This window comes from Ipomoea nil, unplaced genomic scaffold, assembly GCF_001879475.1.
Source record: "Ipomoea nil cultivar Tokyo-kokei standard unplaced genomic scaffold, Asagao_1.1 scaffold0317, whole genome shotgun sequence".
NCBI lineage: Eukaryota > Viridiplantae > Streptophyta > Magnoliopsida > Solanales > Convolvulaceae > Ipomoea > Ipomoea nil.
In genome coordinates this window covers 2,669,939-2,695,225 of record NW_017616745.1, presented here as the reverse complement: position 1 = coordinate 2,695,225, position 25,287 = coordinate 2,669,939, and the positions used below count along the sequence as shown (strand labels likewise).

Genomic DNA, 25,287 nt, shown 5'->3' with positions numbered 1-25,287 from the left:
GATTATTATTGGATCTCAATCAATAGTTATGCTGTGCAACCGAATGCACCATGCGCATGGTGCATACGATGCAAAACGACGTCATTTTGACTAAAAACGCGCGTCCCACTTAAAAAAAAAATCAGGTTCGATTCTCGGCAATAGCATTATTGTGGATATATAGTTATGAATTTATGGATATTTAGTTCATTCATTGTGGATATTTAATTCATTCATTGTATATATTTACTTCATTCATTCACTGTGGATATATAATTATATAGTTATGAATTTATGGATATATAATTATGAATTTCTGGATATATAGTTATGAATTTATGGATATTTAGTTTAATCATTGTGGATATTTAGTTCATTTATTCACTGTGGATATATAGTTATGAATTTATGGATATATAAAAATGCTATTGTCGAGAATCAAACCTGATTTCTTTTTTAAGTGAGACGCGCATTTTTTAACCCAAAACGACGTCGTTTTGCATCGTATGCACCATGCGTATGGTGCATTCGGTTGCATAGCATAATTTGCGGATCTCAATGAGCTGGGCTTGTGAAACTTGGGCCAATCCTCAGGCTCAAGAACATAGCCAAAACGGCCCAATTTCAATCCGAGTTAACTCGTGTAATGCGCCGGTTGAACTCGGACGGCCAAATCCTTCTTCGTCCCCGTCATCAAAAAGTTCAAAACCTCAACTCCTTCCTCACCTCTAATTTCCTTCTCTTTCTCCTCTCTTTCAGCTCGACAGAGAGAGAAAATCAGCAAAAGATCAAAGAAGAGAAAATTATCGCAAAAAATTTCTCGAAAATGTCTCATTCAGTGTTCCAAGCAGTTCAAATCATGCCTATACATACTCAGACTTCCAAAAGCTTGCCGTCGTCTTCGTTTCTGAAGCCGTTATTGCCGCCCGCGGCGCCGGTGGTGGCCGGAAAGCTCAGAAAATTCTGTTTGATTAAGGCTTCGTCCGCCGTGGTCGACGGAGATGGCATTGCAGCTCTGGAGCGCTGCTTTCAGGCGTCGCCGTCGCTGGATTCTCCCTCCTCGTCCTCGTCGACGGCGTCGCCAGCCAGGTACGCGCCGGTTATGAAGGGAGGGAAATACGGCTCCCTCGGTGCAGTTACTTTGGAGAAATCGAAGCTTGATATGACGCAGAAACAAACCAAGTCCAGCCCTGAGGTTTGTACTCTATCAACAAATTTGAGATTCTTTGTTCTATTTCTTCTTTGCGATTCGTTTCATTTCACAGAATTCATTAGAAATTAGTAACTTCACCTAGAAGCAGCAAGCGTTTCTTCTGTACCTCAAGTAATCAATCTATAATAGGAAATATTCTGTCTCTCGTTAGTTATACTGATTTCAGTTTCTAGCAAGTGTTTGGGAAACAAACACAGGTTAATCATAATTTTGAACTTACAATTAAAGAGATTAATTATATAAATTATTCCTGGGAAAGGCTGGCTCCTTCCTAATACTAAAATGAAATGCAGTGCCCACATCTGTTTTGTTGAACTGTTTGCATATAATTTGTTAAATGGCAGCTTGCAACTGGAGGAGGAGGTGGAGATATTGGGAAGAGTATTTTTCATGGTGGCGGTGATGGGGGTGATGATGATGGAGATGATGATGATTATATGGATGATTTTGATGATGATGATGAGGGTGGTGAAGGCGGACTCTTTAGGAGACGAATGATTCTTCAAGAGGTAACTCACTTGTCCAAGTTTTTCAATTAAAATCAAGCATCGTATATCATCTTCCTTAAAGGTTACAGGCCTTTTAGATATATCAATGCAGTTGAACAAATAGTCATTTTCATTGTTTTCCAGCTTTTTGACCGAAAATTTGTTGATGCGGTGCTGAACGAGTGGCAGAGGACCATGATGGATTTACCAGCTGGACTTAGGCAAGCATATGAGATGGTAAAGTGTCTATTTTTGGTAGTTTAATAACATCAATCTGTTTCGTGATTATGATGTTGATTGCACCCAGGGTCTTGTCAGCTCTGCACAAATGGTGAAATTTTTGGCTATAAATGCCAGGCCTACTACAGCTAGGTTCATTTCTCGCTCACTTCCTCACGGACTATCAAGGGGGTTCATTGGCAGGTAATAGGCACTTCCATATTGTGTAAAAATAATGCAGAATTTTTTTATTTGCCTCACCTCCTCTGGTGATGAGGGAAACAGGCCTTTTTGTAGGATTAGTTGGGATTGATCACTATGTTAATATTCTTGCATAATGATACAATTTACTACTTTTATTCTCTAGAATTCGTTTTTGCATATTTAGAAGTTGCTTAGCTCTTGGTATTAATACTGGCATACAACTATACAAGTTAATTTTAATTTCCTATAAAGTTTCCTAGATTAAGAATTTAAGATAACTGATTAATATTTTTTTCTAGTTATACATTGTTCTTCCATTAGCCATCAACTGCTAATCTTCATACATACTTGGATATCTTTCAGCCTTTTCCTGATATTTCCTCAATTGGTTCTGAACTATACAGGATGATTGCAGATCCTGCATTCTTGTACAAGCTTCTTCTCGAGCAAGCAGCCACAATTGGGTGCTCAGTTTGGTGGGAGGTGAAAAACCGCAAAGAGAGGTATCATTTTTGCTTTACTTGTGTTGCTGGAAGTAAAAGGCTTACACTTTTACTTATTAAAAAAAAAAGGGAAAATGTTTTTTGGTTCCTCAATTATATGCCACTAATAATTTTGGTTCCTTGCTTTTAGTACTTGCAAATATGTTGCAATCTCTGTTCCTTGATAGACAGAACCTTCTAATGCTTTTATATGGACATTTAAGTACTTCCATTTCTTTCTTCCTGGCGGCAGAATCCTAACAGCGTTAGAGGATTCCATCCGCTGGGGATGAAAATTTTGAAAGTGATAACCAAACAACAGGTAGCATATACTTGGGGGACCACAAAATCTTTTTTCCCAAAAATAAAAAAGGAATAGCACACTTAATGTTTGCCTAAAATATTATTGATTTGATTAATATTGTTGCTTATCTATCTTATTTTAGGATAAAGAAAGAGTGGGATCTTGCCCTACTTAATGTGCTCACCGTAACAGCCTGCAATGCTATTGTTGTGTGGTCACTTGCTCCTTGTCGTTCGTATGGAAGTACTTTCCGCTTTGATCTGGAAAACACGTTGCAAAAGCTTCCGAATAATATCTTTGAAAAGAGTTATCCACTGAGAGAATTTGATTTACAGAAGAGACTCCAATCATTCTTTTACAAGGCTGCAAAGTTGTGTATGGTTGGATTAACTGCAGGAACTGCACAAGGTGCTATATCAAATTTTGCTGCCAGTAAAAAAGAGGGAAGGTGTGCATTAATGGACAATATTTACTTTCTCATCCGTATTTTGGATAAATAAATAAGCCTCTCAGATGCTTTTCTTATGTCTAAATGTTTCTCGACAATTGCTTTTGCTAGATTATCTGTGAGTATTCCATCCGTGAGTACCAATGCACTTGGTTATGGGGCCTTCCTTGGTCTATATGCAAACCTGCGTTATCAGTTGTTGTGTGGCTTTGATCGAGCTATGATGGACTACTTTGATGTTATTGGAGTTGCTCTCTTCTTTGGAACTGCCCTTAGGTATGTATTTATCGAAGTACCAGATCAATGTGGAACACTACCCTACAATTTTAAGTCTTTCTAGCTTTATCTGATTATACAAGTTTGAAGAAGAAAGTGGAAAAATTCACCCCCAGTCCCCCACCCCCTCTCTCCTAGAAAGATCTAAGAAATATTTGCCTGATCATAGACAACAATTAATTTAGAGTGTATCTGAAATAATTACTTTGTAAAAAGAAAAGGGACTATATCGGATCTATTAACACATCTGTGAAAGCGTTGAAAATGTAAGTGACAGAAAATGTGAAAACTATCATTTAACAACCAAGAAACCCGAAAGTTAATGCACATATGGAAGTGTGAAACGCTGGAACAGTTTTTATATGCAAAGACAGTGTTTTTTGTAGTATCTGTGGAGAGGTGATCTCATAAGTTCTTAGCCCATGATGGAAATCTTTATTGAGCGATGGAATTATCATTAGCAACATCTACCTTATCCCCGCAATTTAACAATTGTTTAAATCCATTCAATTCAGGGTTTTGAATGTTCAAGTAGGAGAGGCATCAAGGCTGGCTTGGCTTGGTGTTGAGGCCGATCCTCTCGCTCATTCAGATGATCTCTTGAAGGCGGCTTACAATAGACCATCCGAGGGCAGTGATCACCTTTCTTCAAAGTGGTTTATATCCAAGAACACCATTGTTTCAGGGCTTGGGCTTCTCGGGATCAAACAGGGCGAAAGTGACTCGGCCAGAGAGGGCGAAGCAGCACCTCCAAAAACCAGGAGAAAAAGAGTAGTTAGGAAAAAGGTGACAACTAGCCGACCATAGTTAGCAACTACTACACAGTAGCTTATCAACTCTTCAGTTTTTCTCGCCTGAGAAATTGTACGAGGATTCGTTGCTTGATGATCACCCAGAAGAGAATACCCAAAGTTTCATTGACGACGTGATCCAACAAGAACTGGGATGATCAACTGTAACTATATGTGGAGAGCTTTTCATTCTTTTATTTACCTCAAAATTTTCCTTATGTCTTGTTCTGTCCTATTATGAGTTCTAATGAAGTGAGATTTTAGATGAACTGTCAGTGTCAGACCATTCTGATTAAAGAAGTCTCTTTGGCCTGCTTTCTTCCTTGGTGAACCTGTCTCCCTTCCTTCAGCTTAAACTGTTCTCTGAGGATCATTGATAAACAACAGGTTATTTGCAGTTCTTTGTGTCTTTTCAAGTTATTCCTAGCACAGTATAAAGTGTAAGACCCATCTCCCTTTTCATTAAATTATTATTAACCCATTAATCACCATCATCATCATAATAATAGTATAATACTAGGATGAGTTAATTCTAGTGTAATTTGACTATATTATATTCGATGTCAAATTTCTAGTTCTAAGGTTTCAAATTGAATGGGTATATGACTAAATGTGAAAATGTTACTATAGTTCCGAGTTAAAATTGATTACTTATTCCAATCATATGACTATTGACAGAAAACCATGTAGTATCTCTCATTGACGCTGCAATTACCCTAGCTTGGATGACAACTCTCCTTTGTGGGAGGAGAAAATAATACAGTTGGACAAATTATTATATCGTCAACCACTAATATATAAGTTCATTTTTAATGTATAACAAGTTCATTTTTTAGTACTATGTATATTGCATATTCGTTTTTAGTATACTACTTCAAATGAATTCAACTTATGAACTATTAAATTTGCAAATCCTTTAGTAATTACAAAACTCATTATCCTTCTACTCATATACTTTTGAACAATGGAATAAAGAAATAAGAGAGAGAGAAAAAAAAAAAAAAGTCATTGTTCATGCATTAAATATGGAATTTTGATATATATACACATTTATGTATGTGTATATATATCTGTATTATATATTTTCAATTAATTATTTATTTATTTTGATTACAATTTATATTTCCTACCAAACAAAGTGACTACCATTACTAAGTATTTGATTCTCATTACCATTCTGATTCTAATGTTTGAATTAAACAGACAGTTGATGATATGAAATTTGAGACTAATATTTTCAACATATTCTAGTGAAACAAATCTGATACTATGAACTATGAAGTAAAATTTCGAGACAAAATATTAGGGAGTAATTTTTTTGAATAAAATACTAGTATTAATTGTACTAAAAGGGGAGAATACAAGCTAGGTTGTGAGGAATACAAAGTAAGGTATCACTTGATTGGTGAAGAAGAAAGGAAGCCTCTCCATGCATTCTTTCACTTCACTTTACTCTTCACTCACCCTTATAAACCCACTCTTAATTAACATTTCACTTCGATCATTACAATTCAATGGCTTCCACTGCATTTCCAAAGCTCTTCCTTCTTTTGCTTGCTATTGCTTCAGGTAATGAACTCTGAATTTTCGACTTTAAATTGAGTAATATTATACTTCTCCCTAAGGCCCTCACACTTCGCCCTGATATAGCATTTGAGAGGATATAAATCATGGTGATTCAATGGCTCAGCAAATAGGGCCAAATGCTGGTGCTCACAAGGGATTTGCCTATTTTGGGCATAATTCCGTTCAAACCTAGTTTGGTCTCTTCTCCAAATACTGCATATTGAACCAGTGAGCTAAGCTCGTGTGTGTTGAGTAATATTATACTTACACGTGCTTTTAGTGTTGTTATCGAGATACGTTTCAACTGATCAAAAAATAAATAGAGTATGTTTAATTTCGATTGATCAAAAATAAATGGATTACAATTTTTATTTTTTGCCTTAATTGTCAGAGTTTTGTCATGATTGTTACTTCCCTCGTTTTTCTAAACCAAATATGATTGTTGTGTAAAATCTCTATGTAAAAGTATATTCTTATTTTATGGAGAAATTATACGGTATTGATTATTTTGGAAAGTTGTACCTTATGCTTTACTAGAAAAAACTCAGAGAGTGTAACTTGTAAAACATAAGATACAACTTTACAAAACACGGTAACGGTATTGTAACTTACATAATTTTTTTAAATTATTGTGTCAAATTAAAGTCATAACTCATAAGCCACACCATAGTCCATATGATGCTTTTGTAAAATTTTGAAAATTTTGACATTGTTTTTTTTACATGTTTTATGGACAGGGGTAAAATTGTCAAAGTGTACAAATATCACCATTATAAACAATTGCAAAGAGACCGTATGGCCAGGAATAACGACCAACAACAACGACAGCGGCGACGGTTTCGCGCTAAAACCGGGCCAATCCGCCGTGTTCGCCGCTCCGTCCGGCTGGAACGGCCGGATATGGGGCCGGACCGGCTGCAACTTCGACAAAAGCAACGGCAGCAGCAGCAGCCCCTGCCAAACCGGCAGCTGCGGCGGCGCTCTAAAGTGCTCGGGAACCGGGCAGCCGCCGGCAACGATCGCCGATTTCACTCTCGGCGAGACCGATTTCTACGACGTTAGCCTCGTGGACGGCTTCAATTTGCCGATCGTGGTGAAGCCGGTCAACGGCAAGGGGAACTGCAGCGCCGTCGGATGCGACAAGGACTTGAGGGAGAACTGTCCGTCGGATCTGGCCTTGAAGTCCGGCGGCAAGACGGTGGCGTGCCGCAGCGCGTGCAACGTGTTCAACACCGACGAGTATTGCTGTCGCGGCGCGTTCAGTAGTCCGGCGTCGTGTTTGCCTACCAACTATTCCAAGAGCTTCAAGGCCGCGTGCCCTATTGCTTACAGCTTCGCCTTTGATGACCCTACTAGCGTCATCACTTGCTCTGCTACTGATTATGTTGTGTCGTTTTGTTCATCCAGGTATCAATTTCTACATACATATATGTATATATACACACACAATCACCTAATGCACTATTAGAACGCACTGTCTTAGTTTATTGGTTAAATAAACAGTATTAGAGGAAGATATCAAGTTTTGAATCTCGATACTAGATTAGTAGTAATGTGTAAATTATGCCTAAAGTGAACATATATATTTTTTCTGCGCACCAGTATTTGACCCTGTTTTCTTAATTTTCAATCATTCCGACCACATTTCCATCCCTATCACAACTACTAACCAATGTGGTTATAAGAAAAACTTGGGCCTTGTTTGGTAAAATGACTGTTAGTTGATAGCTGTTAGCTGTTAGCTGATTGTGTTAATTAGAGAGTATAAATAGTTGATAACATTAGCTGATTGTAGAAAAGTGTTTGGTAAATTAGCTGTTAGCTGATAGCTGTTTGATATAATTTTTTTTTTCAAAAAGCTAATTGAAAAAGTTGCTTGAAGTAGCTTTTTGAATTTTAGCCTTTTGGAGTTGCAAAAAGCTAATTAACCAAACATTTATATTGATATTTTAACTAAATCAAACAATTAATAGTGGTCCAATAGGCCAAAATTGGCCTATAAGCCAATTTTTTACCAAACAGGGCCTTGGTCTATTGAGTCGCCGACCCTTTCCTAATTTTCAACCTTTTCGACCACTTTAGTGAACAGGAAATTTCTTTTTTATCACGACTATTAACAAAGATGGTCATAAAAAAACTTGATCCGTCGAGTGGAGTTGTCAATCTATTTTCCTGGTTTTCAACCTTTGGTGATTCAAGAGCTAAAAAATCATATGATTGTTGGCAACCATGACCATTTGGCTATGTTTCTGTTTTCACCTTGAACGGGATTAGGATTGACCATATAAGGTCGGTTTAGGTTTTTCCTCAACCAAGACTAGTCCCGACCAAACATTTCATGGTCTATTCAGCTAGACCGTGACGATTATTATCTACAAATACTATAAAGTAATAAAAATAAGTTACTTATATCCGTTATAGGTTAATTAAAACATTATATAGGTTGTGTTTAATAGTTTTTTTTTTTTTTTTTTGCTGCAGAAATCAGACACAGTGCACATTCCATGATAAGAATGTATCCTGCAGTAGTGATGCAAAAGGGATGGCACCTTTCTTCAAACCGTGGCAGATGTTGCTGGCGGTTGCTCTTCCGACCACAGTGTTCAACCTCGGAGTTCTGCTCTGACATTAAATTCTGTACAGTTTCAGATTGTCGGACGAGTTATGGACTATGTTTTGTTCTGTTACATTTATTTTGATAATAGATAAAAAAAAAATGTGACAATTCATCTCATTTGATTATGGTCTTTTGTAATTGTGTTCATTAGATAGCGTTAGAGAACCGAAATTGAGTTTGTTACTATAAGTTAGGTCACGTTAGAAGCATTTGATCTACACTCTCTTCGCATGATTCATGAGGTTTTCCAATTTTTAGTGACCCTTCGTAATAAGATTTTATAGTAATTTAGTTCTTAATTTTTTAAAATAAAATTTAATGGGTTATAAAATTGTTATACAATTCTTTCCGAACACATTTAATTAGGAATTAGTCAGGTGTTGCCACTAATAATAGTCACTTCAATTTTTTAATTTTTTTTTTTAAACAGCCACTTCACCAATCATACATCAGTAGCTTGCACGTGGTCGGTGTAACAGACTTGAGTGTACGTCCAATTGGAAGATCTTTAATATAAATTCTCTCAAATACACATTATCTGTCAGAATTATTGTGTAGCGTACAATAATTCTCATATCCTCAAAGCAAAATTACGTTATCAAAACCCCCCAAAAACTTAGCATAATAATTCCTCGCCTGACTTTGATGGTACGACTGAAGGCGGTATTACTACATTGTAGGCGTCCGAATCTCACTATAAATATGAAGAACTTAGAATATATCTAGCGAAGCACTATCAAAAGTTTATACCAATAAACACTAATATTGATTGTATTAAATGCAATTCTTACATCAATAATATTGAATACAATTATTATGCATACTAATAATTGTATCTTGTATCATTGGCCGAGCGTCATGTTGGGCAACCGTGTGCATCATGAAAGGTGCACATGGAATTAGATCCATAATTTCTCTATTATAGATTCATAATTTCTACAATATAGACTCATAATTTTTATATTGTAGATTCATAATTTATAAACTGTATCGTTATCAAATTATGAACATATAATTCAGTGATTTGTGAATACAGAGTTCAACAATTGAGAATATGAACATAAAATTTTATAATTATGAATATAAACTTCAATAATTATGAATTTATAATATAAAAATTATGGATCAAATTTCGTGTGCACCATGCATGACACGGTAATTTGCCATCATTAGCACAGTAAGTTTTACGAAAGGGGTAAAATGGCTAAACAGTTACTCAATTAGAATAGAACGACGTCGTATGAGTAAGCTTACTTAAAATATATCGCCGAAATGGGAAAATAAAAATGGAACAGAATTATACTTCCTTAGTTCCTTTCTTCTTCCTAATCAACTGCCAAAGAATCCATGGCTTCGCTCTCTTCTCTCATCCTCTCCAACCCTCGCCCTCTCCGCCCTCTGCCTAACCCTAATCGCAACCTCCGCCTCGCTTTTCCGCTCCGGAGAACCACCACGCTCAAATTCTCAGCCAAAGCCAACTCCAAACCGCCGCCGCCGCCGTCCACGGCGGAGGAGAAGAAGTCGTTTGCGGTAGCGACCGGAGAGCTCTTCATTGGCCTAGCTTCACGGATTCTGAAGCGCCGAGGCGTCGGTAGTACTGAAATAATTAATGCGGAGGAAGGTGAGGAACGAGTGACGATGTTTAAGGATGATTCGGAGAGGGAGAGCTATTTATGGAAGAAGAGGAAGGAGGGGATTGCGACGGTGGTGGAGGACCCGGTCCAGCCGGAGGTTCTGTGGGAGCAGAGTGTCAAGGATGTAGAAGCCGAGCGGCGGCGAAAGGCGGTTACTAGTCCCGGGTTTAGCTTCTCCGCTGCCGGACTCTTGTTTCCGTACCATCTCGGTGTATCTCAGTTCCTAATTGAGAAAGGATACATCAAGGTATTTAGATTGCTTCGATTTTCCTTGTCGATCATTTGTAATCTCTATTTGATTCCTAAATTTTGTTATCACAAACTCCTAGTCTGCATCAGTTTGCTTAATTCCGGTGAGAACTATGCTTCAAAATCAGTATCTGGAAATTTTACTAGTACAAAAGCATAGATTATCATAATTATATTTAGTTGCATTTATCTCGTTCATAACAGTACGTTTGTTTTGAACCAGGACACAACACCCTTAGCTGGTTCATCTGCTGGAGCTATTGTTTGTGCGACAATAGCATCTGGATCCAGTATGCAAGAAGCATTACAAGCAAATAAAAAATTGGCTAAAGATTGCCGGCTTAGGGGAACTGCATTTCGCCTTGGGGTATACATGCTTTAATGTTGAAACAATATGAATCTAATTCTAAATACATTCATCTTTTTGTATAGAATTAATACCTAATTTAGTCAATTTAGTTCGTATAGTGATTTTTTCAATTTAGTTCTAAATGACTTTTGTGCTTAATTAGGTTCTCGACTTTTCCAATTGAGTCCTCGACTGTTAAAATCAAGGATCACATCATTGAGAAAAATCACTATAGTGGATGACTAAATTAGGTAAAGCTACTATAATCAAAGACTAACTTGAATAAAACTACTACGAGGACTAAATTAGGTATTAATAGAGGTAAAATTATCAAGTTTTCTTAACAGATGACTCAATTGAGTAAAGCCATCAAATTTGAGGACCTAATTAAGCACAAAAAGTCGTTTAGGACTAAATCGAGAAAAATCACTATAGTCGAGGATTAAATTGGGTATTAACTCTTTTGTTTACATCATTTACATGTTTTTTGCTGTCTTATTTGTTGAAAGTTTGATTGAATGGTTTGCTCAAGTGCTATGTTTTATCGATAAGTCTTAATTACGTAAAACAGTATATTTCTTAAAGACATATAGTCATAGAGGTGTCTTGAAAGTTTACTCTCTACAGACAACAATGCACCGACTTCCTTTGGTTCATTTCATATATACGTATACATGTGAATATCTGTTTCTCCGTATCTTATATACAAATTTTTTACTCTTTCTTCCTCAATACAAACCAAGTATTGATCTTAAATTGGGTGTATATAAGAGCCAAGCATCGCGGCATCTACAAGGGTTGGCTTATTTCCATTCAGTGAGTATCTTTACTTGAAAGTGTCATTATTTGCTGCAGTCCACCTACTTTACGTGTAAGAATTTGAACAAAAAACTAATTGGGAAGCATTGTCACTAGGGACTAAAGTATATAGGTGCACTGCTCAAGATATCATTCTGTTGCTGCCAAAGCTTAAACTTTATTATAGGTTATCTTTTGGTAAACAAATCACAATGACACAGTCTAATACATGATTATTTTCTACACCAGGCTGTTCTCAGAGATACTTTAATTGAAACTTTGCCAGATGACATCCATATTAGGTGTAATGGAAGAGTTCGTAGTAAGTCTAAATTATTTTCCCTCCTAGACTGTTTTACAAATTTGACTTGTCCTTCTTGCCTAGTGTTGATAGCATTTCTTTCATTGCAGTTGCTGTAACAGAGATTCTTTGGAGGCCAAGGGGTTTGCTCGTTGATCAGTTTGATTCTAAGGAGGACCTCATAAATGCTGTCATTACATCTTCTTTTATTCCTGGGTACACACCTTCCCTTGCTACTTCAGCTATTGTGTTTGTTTATTGCATAATTTGAACTATTAAATGCTATTTAGGTCAGATATCTTGCACCAAGGCCTGTCACAATGTTCCGAAATCGAGTTTGCATTGATGGGGGTTTGACATTATTTATGCCACCAACTTCAGCTCCTGAAACGGTATTTTATATGTTTTTATTCATATTCTGCAAAATCCGAGTTGTCCCATCTATAATTTGCAATATCATCAGTAGAAGCGCAACAGAAGTTTCTATCCTCCTCTCCTTTCATTAATTGATGTAATGATGTCTATCTACTCCTTGAAGCAATTTACAACTGTTACTTTTATGTCTCAGGTGCGTATTTGTGCTTTTCCAGCAAGCAGGCTGGGATTGCGGGGAATTGGAATTAGTCCTGACTGCAATCCTGAAAATAGGGCAACAGCCCGACAGGTAATCATTGAAAAGCCGTTTCCTAACATCTACAGGTGAATTCTTATCCTGTTGGGCTTGTATGATCTTCTTTCTTCAAACATTTCAGCTCTTCAACTGGGCACTTGAGCCAGCAGAAGATGATATCCTTGATAGGCTCTTCGAGCTTGGGTATGCAGATGCAGCTGTGTGGTCAGAACAAAACCCAGTGGAGAATTTAGTTCAAGATCACAGTTCTGGTTTAGAAAATAGCGTTGAACAATAGCTCGTCAGCCAGGTAAACATAGTTTTAGATTGGACAAGAAGGCGATGCCTGAGCTCTCCCGTCTATGAGTATGGGGTTGTGTTATAGAAAGTAGCTTGATTAACATTTTGTATAGTATAGGTAAAAATGCTGCTAAAAATCCCAGAATTGGGAGCCACAGAATAGAATAGTGTCATTGACTGAAAATATGAAACCTTAATACCAGGTCCCTTTTTTTTTAATTTTTAGTCCAAACTTTTTACAATGTACAGAGTATAATTTTGAAAATTTTCGTGACTTTTTACATTGAGGGGTTTGTGCACAGTTTTTTAGGCATTTTATGCGCATCATTATCAGTTGGGGTTTTTTATGAGTTATTTGTGGACCCTAGCATCTACCTCATCCTCCAGTATCTCACTCAATCACAAAAACTCTTTTCCACGTCAGTTTTAAGTTATTTCTCAATTTTTTTAGACCCACCATTTAACCCACTATATTTTAATTATTTTTTATCTATTTTATTTATAAATTTATAATTTTAATGAAACATGGAATTATGGAATTATAAAACATGCATAAGGAATTATGAAACATGCATACTGGAATTAAACCACATCAATTTGTATTTACAATGAAATATGCATACTGGATTTGCCGTTGTTGCTCCAACTAATTATAAAACAAAATAAAAGAAAAAAATAATTAAAATTAATTACTTAAATTAATTGAGAAACATGCATATGGAATTATGAAACATGCATACTGAATAAATTAATTGAATTTTAAAAAAATTAATTAATTAATTGAGAGTGGCCGCCACTCTCAATCACCCAGCGCGGGCGCATGTTGCGCTGGGCAGCGAGCGGGCAGTGAGACGCAGTTTTTTTTTATTTTTTAATTTTTTCTGACATTATTCTATAATTTGCAGGGTGATTTTTTTTTTTAAATAACTCCCACCCACATCTGTTGCTTTAGTTTTGTAGGAGTTCTTTCTTGGCAAATAATCCCAAATTCTTTTTTGGTGTGGTTGTTCTTGAACAACTCCATTAAGAGTTTTTGTTCAATTTTTTAGGAAGAAAAAATCAAGTGTGTTATTTTTATACAAATAGAAGATAGAATTTTTTAGTAGGTTTTCTTCCTGCAAAATCAAAATTTTTGTTGGGTCATTAGAATTGTGAAAACCTGAAACAATGTTGCAGGTGCGCATAGCTGAAACAAAGTTGCAAGTGCTTGTTATGCGCGGCAAATTATGCTATGCGCAAGGTGCGCACGGTGCTAAAACGGCGTCGTTTTCACACCGTCGTTTTCTGTGAAAACGACGCTGTTTTAATTTTAAAAAAAAAAATTGTTCGAAACGCTGTTAACGGCATATTCGTTATGAAATTATGAATATACAGTTATGACATTATGAATGTACAGTTATAGAATTATGAATGTATAGTTATGGAATTATGAACTTACAATTATGAACATAGAGCTTCGGAAATTATGAATGTTCAGTATGGAATTATGAATATACAGTATGGAATTATGAATGTACAGTTATGGAATTATGAATGTACAGTTATGAAATTATGAACATAGAACTCTGACATTATGAACTTACAATTATGAACATAGAGCTTCGAAAATTATGAATTTACAGTTATTGAATTATGAATGTACAGTTACGAAATTATGAATGTACAGTTATAGAATTATGAATGTACAGTTATGGAATTATGAACACAAAGCTGTGAATATATACTCCTATAACGAAGCGGTCTGAAATTAAATTAAAAAAAAAAAAAAAAAAAAAAAAAAAAAAAAGGAAGATAACGGTGCCTGACGGCACTGTTACCGTGCCCATGATGCACGCTGGGCACGAGCCCACAGCATAACTATTGGTTATGCGCACCTGTTGCGCGAATGGCCATTAATTTTTTTTCTTTTTTGGTTTTCTTGTTAGAATTGTTTTCTTTTTCTATTTTTCCTTTTCCCTCTTCCTTCTCTCTTCTATTCGATATAGCAAAAATCACCAAATATATATATATATATATATATATATATATATACACACACACACACACACTATTAAGGATGCTTTATGCTCTAACGTGAGTTAGTGCATAGTTTTCAAGGATAGGGAAAAAAAAAAAAAAAAAAAAAAAACTCCATGGGATAAACTTGCGCTCCTAGTGGGTGTTTAGTTTGTTTTTTTTTTAAATAATAATAATAATAAATAAATAAATTATTGCTTCTTTTTTTTTTGAAGCACAATAATTATGTCATGGATCTGGGTTCACCTTGCAAGGTGGACCTATATCCAAAACGATGCAATTTGTGCGTGTGAAAATAACGGTATCGTTAGTGGTACTGTTTTCGCAGCCAATGATTTTTTTTTTTTTTTAATTATTGAAAATAACTCAACGAGTGAATATTCAGTTCTGTAATTGTGAATATAGATTTCTTTAATTGTGAATATAGAGTTATGAAATTGTGAGTATAGACTTATGTAATTGTGAATATAGAGTTCAAAAAATGTTAATATAGAGTTCTGCAATTGTGAAAATTGAATTTTATAATTTTGTATATTGAGATATAAAATTGTGAATATTCCGTTCTAAAATTGTGAATATAGAGTTCAAAACTTGTGAATATAGAGTTCAAAAATTGTGCATATATCTCGGGTCCAAAACATAATTTTTCCTCTAAGCAATTCAACTGACAATTCAAAATATGAATATTTCAAGTCAAAAAGATGTGGTAGAGAATGGCTGTTGGTTGGCTGGCGCCCGCTAATCTTTAACTAATTTGCGACCGACTTAAAATCTCATTGAAAATTATTAAAATCTATACTATTATCTATACTATTAATAAAAGTAAAATCTTCCTCTTCAACTTTTCCCGCTCAAACTAAGATGAATATTAATTAATCTATACTTATTAATAAAAGTAAAATCTTCCTCTTTAACTTTCCCACTCAAACTTTTGTTAATATTAATAAATTAATTTATTGGTAAAAAAATTAATAAAGCTTTATTGGTAACAAAATGTTATATGAAAATTAACTAATATCTATTAATTTATAATATATAATAATAATAAATTATATGTGCATCGCACGCATATCGCACGCGCATTGCACGCACATCGCACGCGCATCACACGGGTAATTGGGCAATTATTTGCTCGAATTTAAGTAAGGATAACATCAGAAAACATAATCGATACAACCCAATTCATCAACTACACTATATAATATGCGTTGTTATAATTTATATTTTTATATCAATTCAAATATTCTTAAAGTATTATAACAAATCCATTCAGTACTACGCACGAGTAAAAATACTAGTGGTAAGAAAAAAATAAATAAATCAAAGTCATGGTCACAACTCACAAGACCTAATGACAATGATGTATTGGCTTGCATTAATCAACATGTCCAACTACAAAGTTGAATATTAGAGAAGTCATTACCAATTCCATCCATCTAGCTTGCTTAGCTCCCTAAAATCAATATATTGCTTACTAGTGTATAAAGATGATGGGTGTTATTTTTGGGGTTTCTTTTTCTTTCCTAATTAATATTAAAAAAAATAATTACAGTTCAACTTATTTAGTACAATTAACTCCAAAGGAATATGTCAAATAAGTCATTTAATTGTATAAGAAAATATAATTATGTCATCTAATTTTTAAAAAAGTACAATTAACCTCTAAATAAGTTAAATTCGTGAACCAAACTAACCGGCACCCTAAGTAAAAATCTTTAAAGTTTATTATTTTTTATTTTAATTTAACGGACTTGAAAAATATTTTCCACAAATTGGCCAACTTAGTTAAAGGTTGCCCCATTATTTACATTTTGCCATTAAATACGTTGTTGGCACGTCAAGCATAATTTGCCCTCTAATCAAATCAACGACAATTCAAAATATGAATATTTCAATCCAGCGTGATAATTCAAAAAAGGCGGCGGAGACTGGCTGTTGGTTGGCTGGCGCCCACTAATTTTTAACTAATTTGCTACGACTACTTAAAATCCCATTGAAAATTATTAAAATCTATACCATCAATCTCACTTTTGTCTTCCTCAACATCATCAAATTTATAATCTTCACTATTTTCTCTATCTTTGCAATACTCTCATACTTTCAAAAACGATAACACTTCCATCACATTTAAAAAAAAAAAACAAAAAACATAATAATAATAATAATAATAATAATAATAATAATAATAATAATAATAAAGTACTCCATAAAATAAAGAAAGTACAAAAAGATTGTTCCATGCTGCCATGAATATATAAACAAATAAATGTTGTATAATCACATCATTTTGCAAGCTCCATTCTTTCCGGGAAAGATTAGTCTTAACTCAAGTGTACACCTTATACTAACCAAGCTACTAGTTTGAACAATTGAACATACACCTCGATTGAACTAACAAATGCATGTTTTCTTCTCCTCTTCTCTTTCTCTCATAATGTAACTTTCAGTTTTGTGTGCTTATGAATTAAATAACTTTCATAATTAATTCAAAAAGAAGTTTAATTATTAATATCATGTCATACGAGAAAAGATTAGAAAATAAATATTAAAACATTACTCTTATCTTTTTTAATAACAGTAAAAGCTTTTATTTTGCATCACTACTTATGACGAGGAGTATTCACCACAGTATTAAATATTTAAAAAGAGTTCCGTTGCCGGGAATCGAACCCGGGTCTCCTGGGTGAAAGCCAAATATCCTAACCGCTGGACGACAACGGAATGATGCTAATTCTTCCACTTTTATCTTCTAGTACTTTTATAAAATTTCTCCTGTCAACATATCCGAGGCAAGAGAAAGAGCCTTATGCCATTCACATTCTTATTACCTATAGCATCTAGTAAATTTAACCGTGAAGCTTTAGGTAATAAATTTCTTCTAGTATAGCATCTAGTAACTTTATCTTCACGGTTAGCTTCGGCTGGCGACCTCCTTCACAACACTGAGGAGGGCTTGAGTGGGGCTTCACAGTTAACATTGGGAAGACCAACAGCTTCATGGCAGAACTATGGGACCTACAGGAGGGTCTACGGCTCTGCCTTGAAAAGGGAGTCGTCCGGATTATTATGGAAATGGACTCGAAAGCGGTGATCGACATTATGAAAGGAGACAAGGAGGACGATAAGTACTTCTGTCCCTTATTGGAATATTGTTTCTCCATGGTGGCAAGCTTTGATAAGATCTCCTTCATTTACACTTTTAGGGAAGGGAATTCTTGTGCCAACTTCCTAGCAAATTTGGAGCAACATAAAGACTGGGGCACTTGGGTCTTCAGGGTTCGCTTCTTCTTCGTAACGCTGGGTGCCTTCACCCGCAGAATTAGATAGTTTCTTAGGCGTAGCCTTTCTTTTCCTACCAAAAAAAGAATCTAGTAAATTTATTCAATAAAGGAAAATTACTACACAACTCATCATTAAGCTTGGGTGTGAGAAGCCCTCGTAGTTGGAGATCGAGATTTAACCTTATTTAGGAGAAGAAAAAACCCTTTTTTTTTTTTCTTAAATCACTAGAAAACACGTGACGGACGAAAATCTCACATCTTATCCTTTAATATTTTTCAAAAATGAACTCGAATGTATAATTGATTGAAGCTTTAAAACACATAAAAAAAAAAAGCCAAATTTTGATCCTCGGATCAAGAGAACATTTTTGTCATTGTTTACACACAGAAACGAAAAGCGCAAGAAAAAACACACATTGTTTAGTAGTTTCTTTTTAGAAAAAAAAATAGTTATTTTATTTTATTTAAAAAAAAAAAAAAGGAAAACAATTTTACTAACGTTTTATGAAGTTTCCACATTTTTGAAACACGGAAACGCTGATTCTTGAGAGTTTCCATGCACCATAGCTTGCCAATACTTGATTTCAGTAGCCGCCTAAGATAACAGACAAAGGTAAAGAGCATCCTAATAGACATTGATTTTGAGAAGTTTTTGCAAGTGTGACTAGAAAAGAGAAAATGAAGAATAAAAAGAAAAACAAAAAAAAATCAAAAACAAAAAACAAATAGATAGAATAGTTGCAGATTAACGTGCCCAATTGGGCGCATTCTAGTACTTTTCACGCGACAAGGGGCAAATATTTTTTTTGGATGGGTCCCACTTTGGGGACAAAGAAAAAAAACAAGTTCTTGCACAAGGATCCATTTCCTTATCTCTCCTCTCCCCCTCTCCTTCACATAAGCATTACAACCTCAAAAACCTTCACAAAGACCTCTATTGTGATTGCCCGAAAAATGCAGTTTTTGACAGAGTCTATTGCTTGGAATAGCTAAGCTCTTCCTTCAAGTTCTGCACTGCTTCTGATACTCCATCCTGTCAAGATATGAGGATGCAACTTCAGCTGTTTATAACAATCTCACATCCAACATCACCAAAAACTGACACCACAAAAAGATTTACGACTCACAAGTACCTCGGTAGATAGCGCTGTAGCGACCTGTAATGCGTGTGCTTTAACTTGAGGAGAAAGCGCGTGATTTATGGCCTCTGCAAGCATTTTGGCCGCTTCTGTGACATAGAAATCGTCGTCTGTGTCTGGTACCAAGTGCTCTCTTTTCAGCGGCTCTGCACCAACGCCAAGCCAAAACATCCTCTCCGCCCAATAGAATTGATCCAGCATGAATGGACATATGACCTACCAGGAGAAATAAATGAATGAACAGTATGTCCCGGAGAAATTTGAAGGACTGTCATTCTTCTAAACAAAATTTTGGATATCAAGAGTCTGTGTTTCACGAAATAGTATATGGAGTTTGGTTAGATCAGAAACCGACCTCGGGAGTAGGGTAAGGGAGGAGGAATTGCACGAAAGAATGAAAGAGAGCAGGTTGGCAAAACGAACCTGAGGAATTCCTGCCTGTAGTGCAGCAGCAGTGGATCCACTGGTGATATTTGAGGCCAAAGATTTCGAGGAAATATGTAAATCACAGGTTTGCGGGAAATAGAAGCAGCGGGGGATGGGGAGGGTAAAGAAAATAATAATAATAATTCTCACCTTCCCCCATGATGGATTGCAGCAGCACATCTTGGAAACAGCCAGTTGTATGGCACAGAACTACATACAAAAGCAAATCTCACTCTTGGCTCTCCAGTCCCACGTTGAATGAAACTTTGTGCAGTGTCAAACAAACTTACCTGGCTAAACAAAAGAGACGGCCGCTGAAAAGAAAAAATCCATCCTTATTGTTGCATGGTGTTTGTTCTGAACCAGAAGATGCTTCCTGGGCATACGTTTTGATTGCATCATCTAAAGGTTTATAGCCCGCTGACAACAGAATAAATCTGTGGCTCGTGATCTCCATAACATGTCCAAGTACCTGAAGAAATGCTCGGGGGTTCTTCAGAAAACCCATGCTGTGAGAAGGAAGCACGACAGTCTATGACAAGAAATCAGATGATGAAATGATAAGCAAGAGTCACCTGAGTTCAGATAAAAAGGTAGGATCCAAGTGTATAACGATAACATACGTCTAAGCCATATACAGATAATTTCTGGGCCTTCAGACTTCACACGTTTTATACAAAATGAGGCAAATACAAATGAATTCCATGCAAGTATATTCCCTTTTCTTTCCTTTTTTTTTTTCTTTTTAAAAAAATAAAAATTAAGCACTGAATTAAGACCATACATACATGATAAACTCAAGTCTGAAACAGCTTTCCAAAGGGAAGACTTAGAGATGCTTTTACTAGAGCGTACATAACTAAGACAAAAATAGAACAGAATATACTAAAAAGTAGATATTCACCTTCCAACACAACTGAGACTAATGAAAACAGGCGGCTCTTGTCCAGAAGTACCAAGGAAATACTGCAATCTAGTGTGAACTGAACACAGCTCATTTTTTTCATTTAACTCTCTAGAAGCTGATGCAGATACTCCCGCACAATTGTTGCAAGAGAATTGCCATTCAGGGGGGAGAAACCAAAAGCCACAAACTCGAACTTTTGATGGCCAGTAAGCTGTTATGTGAAAATATAAGTGAAATTCACAAAATATTCCCCATCGACGCTACTTGGTTTCATTAAAATTTAACAGTAGAGCAGTTCCAACAGATTTCAAAGTTACTAATTGAAGGTTTTTTTTTTTCTTTTGTGGGGGGGGGGGGGGGGGGGGGTGGGGGGCCTTTGGGGGTACCATGGCCCTGGGTATCCAGTAGCTACATTGGATTCCAACTAATCTAGAGTTAAGTTGCTATTGGACCCCATTTGGGGAGCTCTCCAAGCACCTATTGCTCCATTCACAAGGCGCAAATGACCTTGCGGAAATCAAGCAAGCAAATGATAAGCAAGAATCTACAACTAAAGCAGATTTTCAGAGAAATTCCGTTGCAAACATACCGGGGCATTCCACAACTTCTTTGCTAAATCCATACCTGTCAACCAAAGTAGAGTAGTGAGCAGGAGTGGGAAAATGTGAATTAAGAAGCAACTGATAACACGAATTTTTGTTGTTTGAAATATATTAAAACACAATTCAATAACCTTTTTATCTGTCACTGTATTCAGAAAATAAGGATGTAAATACCCACAAATAATACACAACTTTGAACAGATTATAAAAATGCTTAACAGCCTCAATCAGATGAATGCTAAACAAAGGAGATTCTGAGGACTCAAAAAGACTGACCAAATTCAGAATTATAAGATCACATGTATCCAATTGCAGCATTGCAAAATGCACAATTCTTTTCAGGGTAGTTAAACTTACAATAGCAATGGAGAAGGTGGTCTGTAATGCCATGTTGGAAGACCTGTAACTGGATCCTGGATCCAAATAAAGACAGTTGTCCATCAGCAGCTAACATAATAAAGAATGAGTAATTTGTCTACACAGCACAGTGAAATCCATTTCATCTATAAATGAAATCAGAAAAAAACTTTCATTGATTCAGACCGTAAAAGGCAGCGCACTCAGCTTTAGGTCAAAACTTCTCCATGATCCCCATTCATCAGTAAAAAGTGGCCACATCCAGTGGATAACATCTTTCCAACCAACCTACAATAAACAAATATACAAAATGAATTAAATCAACCACGCTCTCATTTGATTTGAACAGAAAAAGAATGACAGATGCCCTTCCTTGGTGGGATAAAATAAGTAGAGCACATCATGTGATATATGAAGAGAACATCAGGAACTAATGCAGTCATAAACAGCCGCAATTTATCTTGTACCTTGTCAACAGGGGCTTCCTGGAGATACTTATACAGATGTGGGAGCTCTCTCTTAAATTGCCGTTCAAATGAAGCAGGGGCACTATGTTGCAAGATATGCAAGAGTTAGAAGTAAGAAAAGCAAATATTTTACTTGAATTTTCCACCAATAGACCAAATTAACCATCTGAAACACAACAGGAATTTCAAAGAAAAAAAAAAAAAAAACTTGCCATGTTAAAATATGTGTGAGAAAGAATTATATAGGAGGCAAGCTGTGACAATAGCACCAAAAATGGGAAGGACTTAAAGATCCTTCACTTTTAAAAAAGAAAAAGGTTCAAGCGAGAACTAAAAGTATTATGCAAGATCATATGACATCTTATGGATCACCTGTAAGGAACAACATAAGGAGCAGCAACAACACAATGAACATTAAAAAGCTCTGCAAGACTCCAACCTTCCTGGACCACAGCGGAGGCATCATAATTTTCAGAACATCAAAACTTAACAATATTGTAATGTTTGTTTTGTGCTTCTTTTTTATGTTTACTATAACTGAAACTACTATTTAAAAGGTTAACTTAGATTATTTGGCATAAAATTTGCCCCACACATATCATTGAAACTGCCTCACTTACCTTCCTTGTAATTAAGGCAATCTATACCCCCAACGAACTTTCTCACCTTATGGAGAGATAATGACAGGTTATAAAAGTTAGTCCAATAAAAGGAAACCCTGAAAGTTTCTGAAAACACATATACATGTTGGTTAAGAAGTTACCAATGCGAAGAAATTGATGGCGATCAGATCATTGTGCATGCTAGAGCCATCTCCAAATATGTCCTCAATAATTGAAATACATTCTTGTCTATTTTTTCTTGTAAGTTCCTTTTTGTGGAGAGAGAAGGGTTCTGCAGAACCTGATAACAGAAAATCATTTTCTCAGTAAAGTCATAATCAAGTGATAGTTTTCAAATAAAAACAGAAACATTAGTTAAAGATAGAATAAGGAGATTAGGATAACAGGATAGGTTATGATACCATGGTGTTCTAAAGGAGAAAGAACAGGTGGTGTTGAAACTGGAATGTACATAACTCCCTTTGCTTCCAAATGCATTCTCAAATTCTATACATAAGTGGAAAAGAAATTGTAGTTGATAAAAGCTCAAATTACATTTCAGACGATAACAGACTTAGTGATAAGAAGTTCCACAAGGGATTAACTATACTTTTTCTCTTTCATGCAAAACTATTGTTCAAAAGATCAACAGCCTGCATTTTCTTAGAATAGCTAATCATTTGGGAGGGGAAATATCATGACCCCACATCCACATGCACAATGACTCACCTATGCCAATTTCATAATAGTTCCCCTCCATAACCATATGAATTCAATCTCAAGCTCTAAAGATATTCTTGAGAGGAGATTTAATTTCTCTTGAGATGCATGGATATCTAACAAAAACTTTCAAAAAGCAAGCTAACAACTAGAGCATAGCTATTACAGATAGATTAAAAAATTTTGGATTAAGGGTTTTTTCGGACCTTCAAAGGACATAGCCTTTTTGGTTGGTATTGAGAACAAACCAAGAAGAATTTACATAAAAATAAGACCCAAAAATAATAATAATAATAATAAATAAATAAAAATAAAAACAAGATATCATTAACTATATGTTGCATCTTCCAACCTCGTGAGCTGAATGAGTTACAAAATACACCCGATATTGCTGCTGATCACAAGCAAATGCTGCTGCTATGGCCTGTCCATTTGAAAGCATCCATTCAAAAATATCAATATTATCTTTAAAAAAAAAAAAAAAAAAAAAAAAAAAAAAAAAAAAAAAAAACAATACCCATGTAAATTACAACTGCAAAACAGAAAAGAATGCAATGAACCCTCATTATAATTGAACTTCAATGAAGACTTAATCATGTTTCAGAAATCAGTACCATTCATGTCAAAATAAACACAACCCATGAGTGCCTCAATAATATTCTTTTTATTGAGAAACTGTAGAATACCACATTTACATCCGCCTAATAGTTTTTCAGTATACCACTTCTGCTAGTCTATTCAGCTATGGATTTTACTTCATACAAAACATACCCAAAGGTATCATCAGGAAACACCAAAAATTTCAGCTCATCGCTAGCTTTTCCATCAGTTCAACCATTATGGTTAAATTTCTTTAGTCATTTATAGTATTCTCAACATAAATATGCAGCGTGTATATTATTATTATTCTGGATAAATGTAAATACGGACAAAATATCCTGCAATTTTGCTTCAATTGCTTCTTGCATCAAATCCAGACCTGTTTCTGGAACAAGCAAACCGCAATAGAGATAGAGAGAGAAAGAGAGAAGTACAGCTATAGGATTGATGTCGCCTTTGGTTCCGAAGGCCATAAACACCGCCGTTGGTTTTCTGCTCATGCTTGCTACCTGGAGAATTTACTATGGGGACTGAATAATAGAAAAGCCTGTAAGAACTAAGAAGCTTGCAGTTAAATTTATGGAGTCGCCGGCGTCAATTTTCCGATTGAGTTCGCGGCTATTTTTCATTTTTCATTTTTCATTGAGCTAGTAATTAAGTGATTACTCCGTATTTGTTTGTTTGTTAATAATTGTTAGCGTTGAGTGAGTGGATTTGAGTCTGTTTAACTAATTATTCTAATTGTTAGTTGATAGTGATTATATGTAAAATGATTTTTTTTTAAAACGTTGATTGAAAGAAAATGTTTTGATTAATTTTAGCATTTTTGAGCAATAAGTTGTTATAAAAAGTTAATTAATTAAACACTTAGGGGGCGTTTGGTTCAGGTTATATTACATAACAAGGGAATGTGACATTCCCGAGCTTACATTCCTATGTTTGGTTCATATTCTCTAAGGGAATATAACATTCCCAGGAAATGCAACATTCCCTCCACATAGGATTTTGAAGGGAATGTGATTCCCTTCATTTTGTTAGGTAATGTAAGATAACCTTGATATTTATAAATTTTGTCATTTTAATTCTAATTATTTAAAGATATATATTTTATGTTAGCTTATTATTATTATTATTATATATATATATATATATATATATATATATATATATAACCCTAAATCAAACATGATTATATTACATACCTCAATTTTAACCAAACACAAGAATCTAACATTCCCAGTAATCTAACATTCCCAGCAATCTAACATTCTCTAAGGTAATCTAACATTCCGTGAACCAAACGGCCCCTTATATTAATTGTTTAACCGAGTCAAATAGTTAA

General features: G+C 35.3%; 4 protein-coding genes and 1 non-coding gene across 8 annotated transcripts; 3 read left to right on the top strand and 2 right to left on the bottom strand.

Moving 5' to 3' along the window:
* The first annotated feature begins 682 nt into the window (after positions 1 to 682).
* LOC109169183 (protein RETICULATA-RELATED 1, chloroplastic) lies at positions 683 to 4,840 on the top strand. Its single transcript, XM_019318047.1, has 8 exons — positions 683 to 1,174; positions 1,537 to 1,701; positions 1,825 to 1,917; positions 1,988 to 2,103; positions 2,508 to 2,606; positions 3,032 to 3,337; positions 3,449 to 3,613; positions 4,129 to 4,840. The coding sequence occupies exons 1-8, from the start codon at positions 806 to 808 to the stop codon at positions 4,418 to 4,420; spliced, it is 1,605 nt and encodes a 534-aa protein (XP_019173592.1). The 5' UTR covers positions 683 to 805; the 3' UTR covers positions 4,421 to 4,840.
* Positions 4,841 to 5,903: 1,063 nt separating this feature from the next.
* Positions 5,904 to 8,818, top strand: LOC109169234 (pathogenesis-related protein 5-like). Its single transcript, XM_019318087.1, has 3 exons — positions 5,904 to 5,973; positions 6,708 to 7,377; positions 8,452 to 8,818. Exons 1-3 carry the CDS (start codon positions 5,919 to 5,921, stop codon positions 8,594 to 8,596), a joined length of 870 nt encoding a protein of 289 aa, XP_019173632.1. The 5' UTR covers positions 5,904 to 5,918; the 3' UTR covers positions 8,597 to 8,818.
* A 1,060-nt stretch (positions 8,819 to 9,878) lies between these two features.
* Positions 9,879 to 13,053, top strand: LOC109169221 (patatin-like phospholipase domain-containing protein 2). Of its 2 annotated transcripts, XM_019318070.1 has the most exons (7): positions 9,879 to 10,468; positions 10,694 to 10,837; positions 11,867 to 11,939; positions 12,029 to 12,134; positions 12,214 to 12,310; positions 12,487 to 12,582; positions 12,671 to 13,053. In XM_019318070.1, the coding sequence occupies exons 1-7, from the start codon at positions 9,935 to 9,937 to the stop codon at positions 12,824 to 12,826; spliced, it is 1,206 nt and encodes a 401-aa protein (XP_019173615.1). In that variant the 5' UTR covers positions 9,879 to 9,934; the 3' UTR covers positions 12,827 to 13,053. The 2 variants fall into 2 exon arrangements, with proteins under 2 accessions (XP_019173615.1, XP_019173620.1); XM_019318075.1 differs by lacking the exon at positions 12,214 to 12,310.
* A 4,440-nt stretch (positions 13,054 to 17,493) lies between these two features.
* TRNAE-UUC lies at positions 17,494 to 17,565 on the bottom strand. Its single transcript has one exon. It is a non-coding gene; the product is annotated as a tRNA-Glu (tRNA).
* A 1,084-nt stretch (positions 17,566 to 18,649) lies between these two features.
* LOC109169188 (sterol 3-beta-glucosyltransferase UGT80B1) lies at positions 18,650 to 24,612 on the bottom strand. 3 transcript variants are annotated; one of them, XM_019318057.1, is made up of 16 exons: positions 24,380 to 24,612; positions 23,698 to 23,769; positions 23,048 to 23,132; positions 22,787 to 22,926; positions 22,396 to 22,466; positions 22,024 to 22,105; positions 21,743 to 21,844; positions 21,557 to 21,612; positions 21,187 to 21,221; positions 20,595 to 20,808; positions 19,981 to 20,199; positions 19,841 to 19,900; positions 19,688 to 19,727; positions 19,259 to 19,480; positions 19,079 to 19,158; positions 18,650 to 18,748 (listed from the first exon to the last, which is right to left on the bottom strand). In XM_019318057.1, exons 1-15 carry the CDS (start codon positions 24,443 to 24,445, stop codon positions 19,099 to 19,101), a joined length of 1,524 nt encoding a protein of 507 aa, XP_019173602.1. In that variant the 5' UTR covers positions 24,446 to 24,612; the 3' UTR covers positions 18,650 to 18,748; positions 19,079 to 19,098. The 3 variants fall into 3 exon arrangements, with proteins under 3 accessions (XP_019173602.1, XP_019173598.1, XP_019173605.1); XM_019318053.1 differs by lacking the exon at positions 18,650 to 18,748 and having other exon boundaries at positions 18,858 to 19,158; XM_019318060.1 differs by lacking the exon at positions 18,650 to 18,748 and having other exon boundaries at positions 18,858 to 19,158; positions 23,728 to 23,769; positions 24,380 to 24,581.
* Between the last annotated feature and the right edge of the window lie 675 nt (positions 24,613 to 25,287).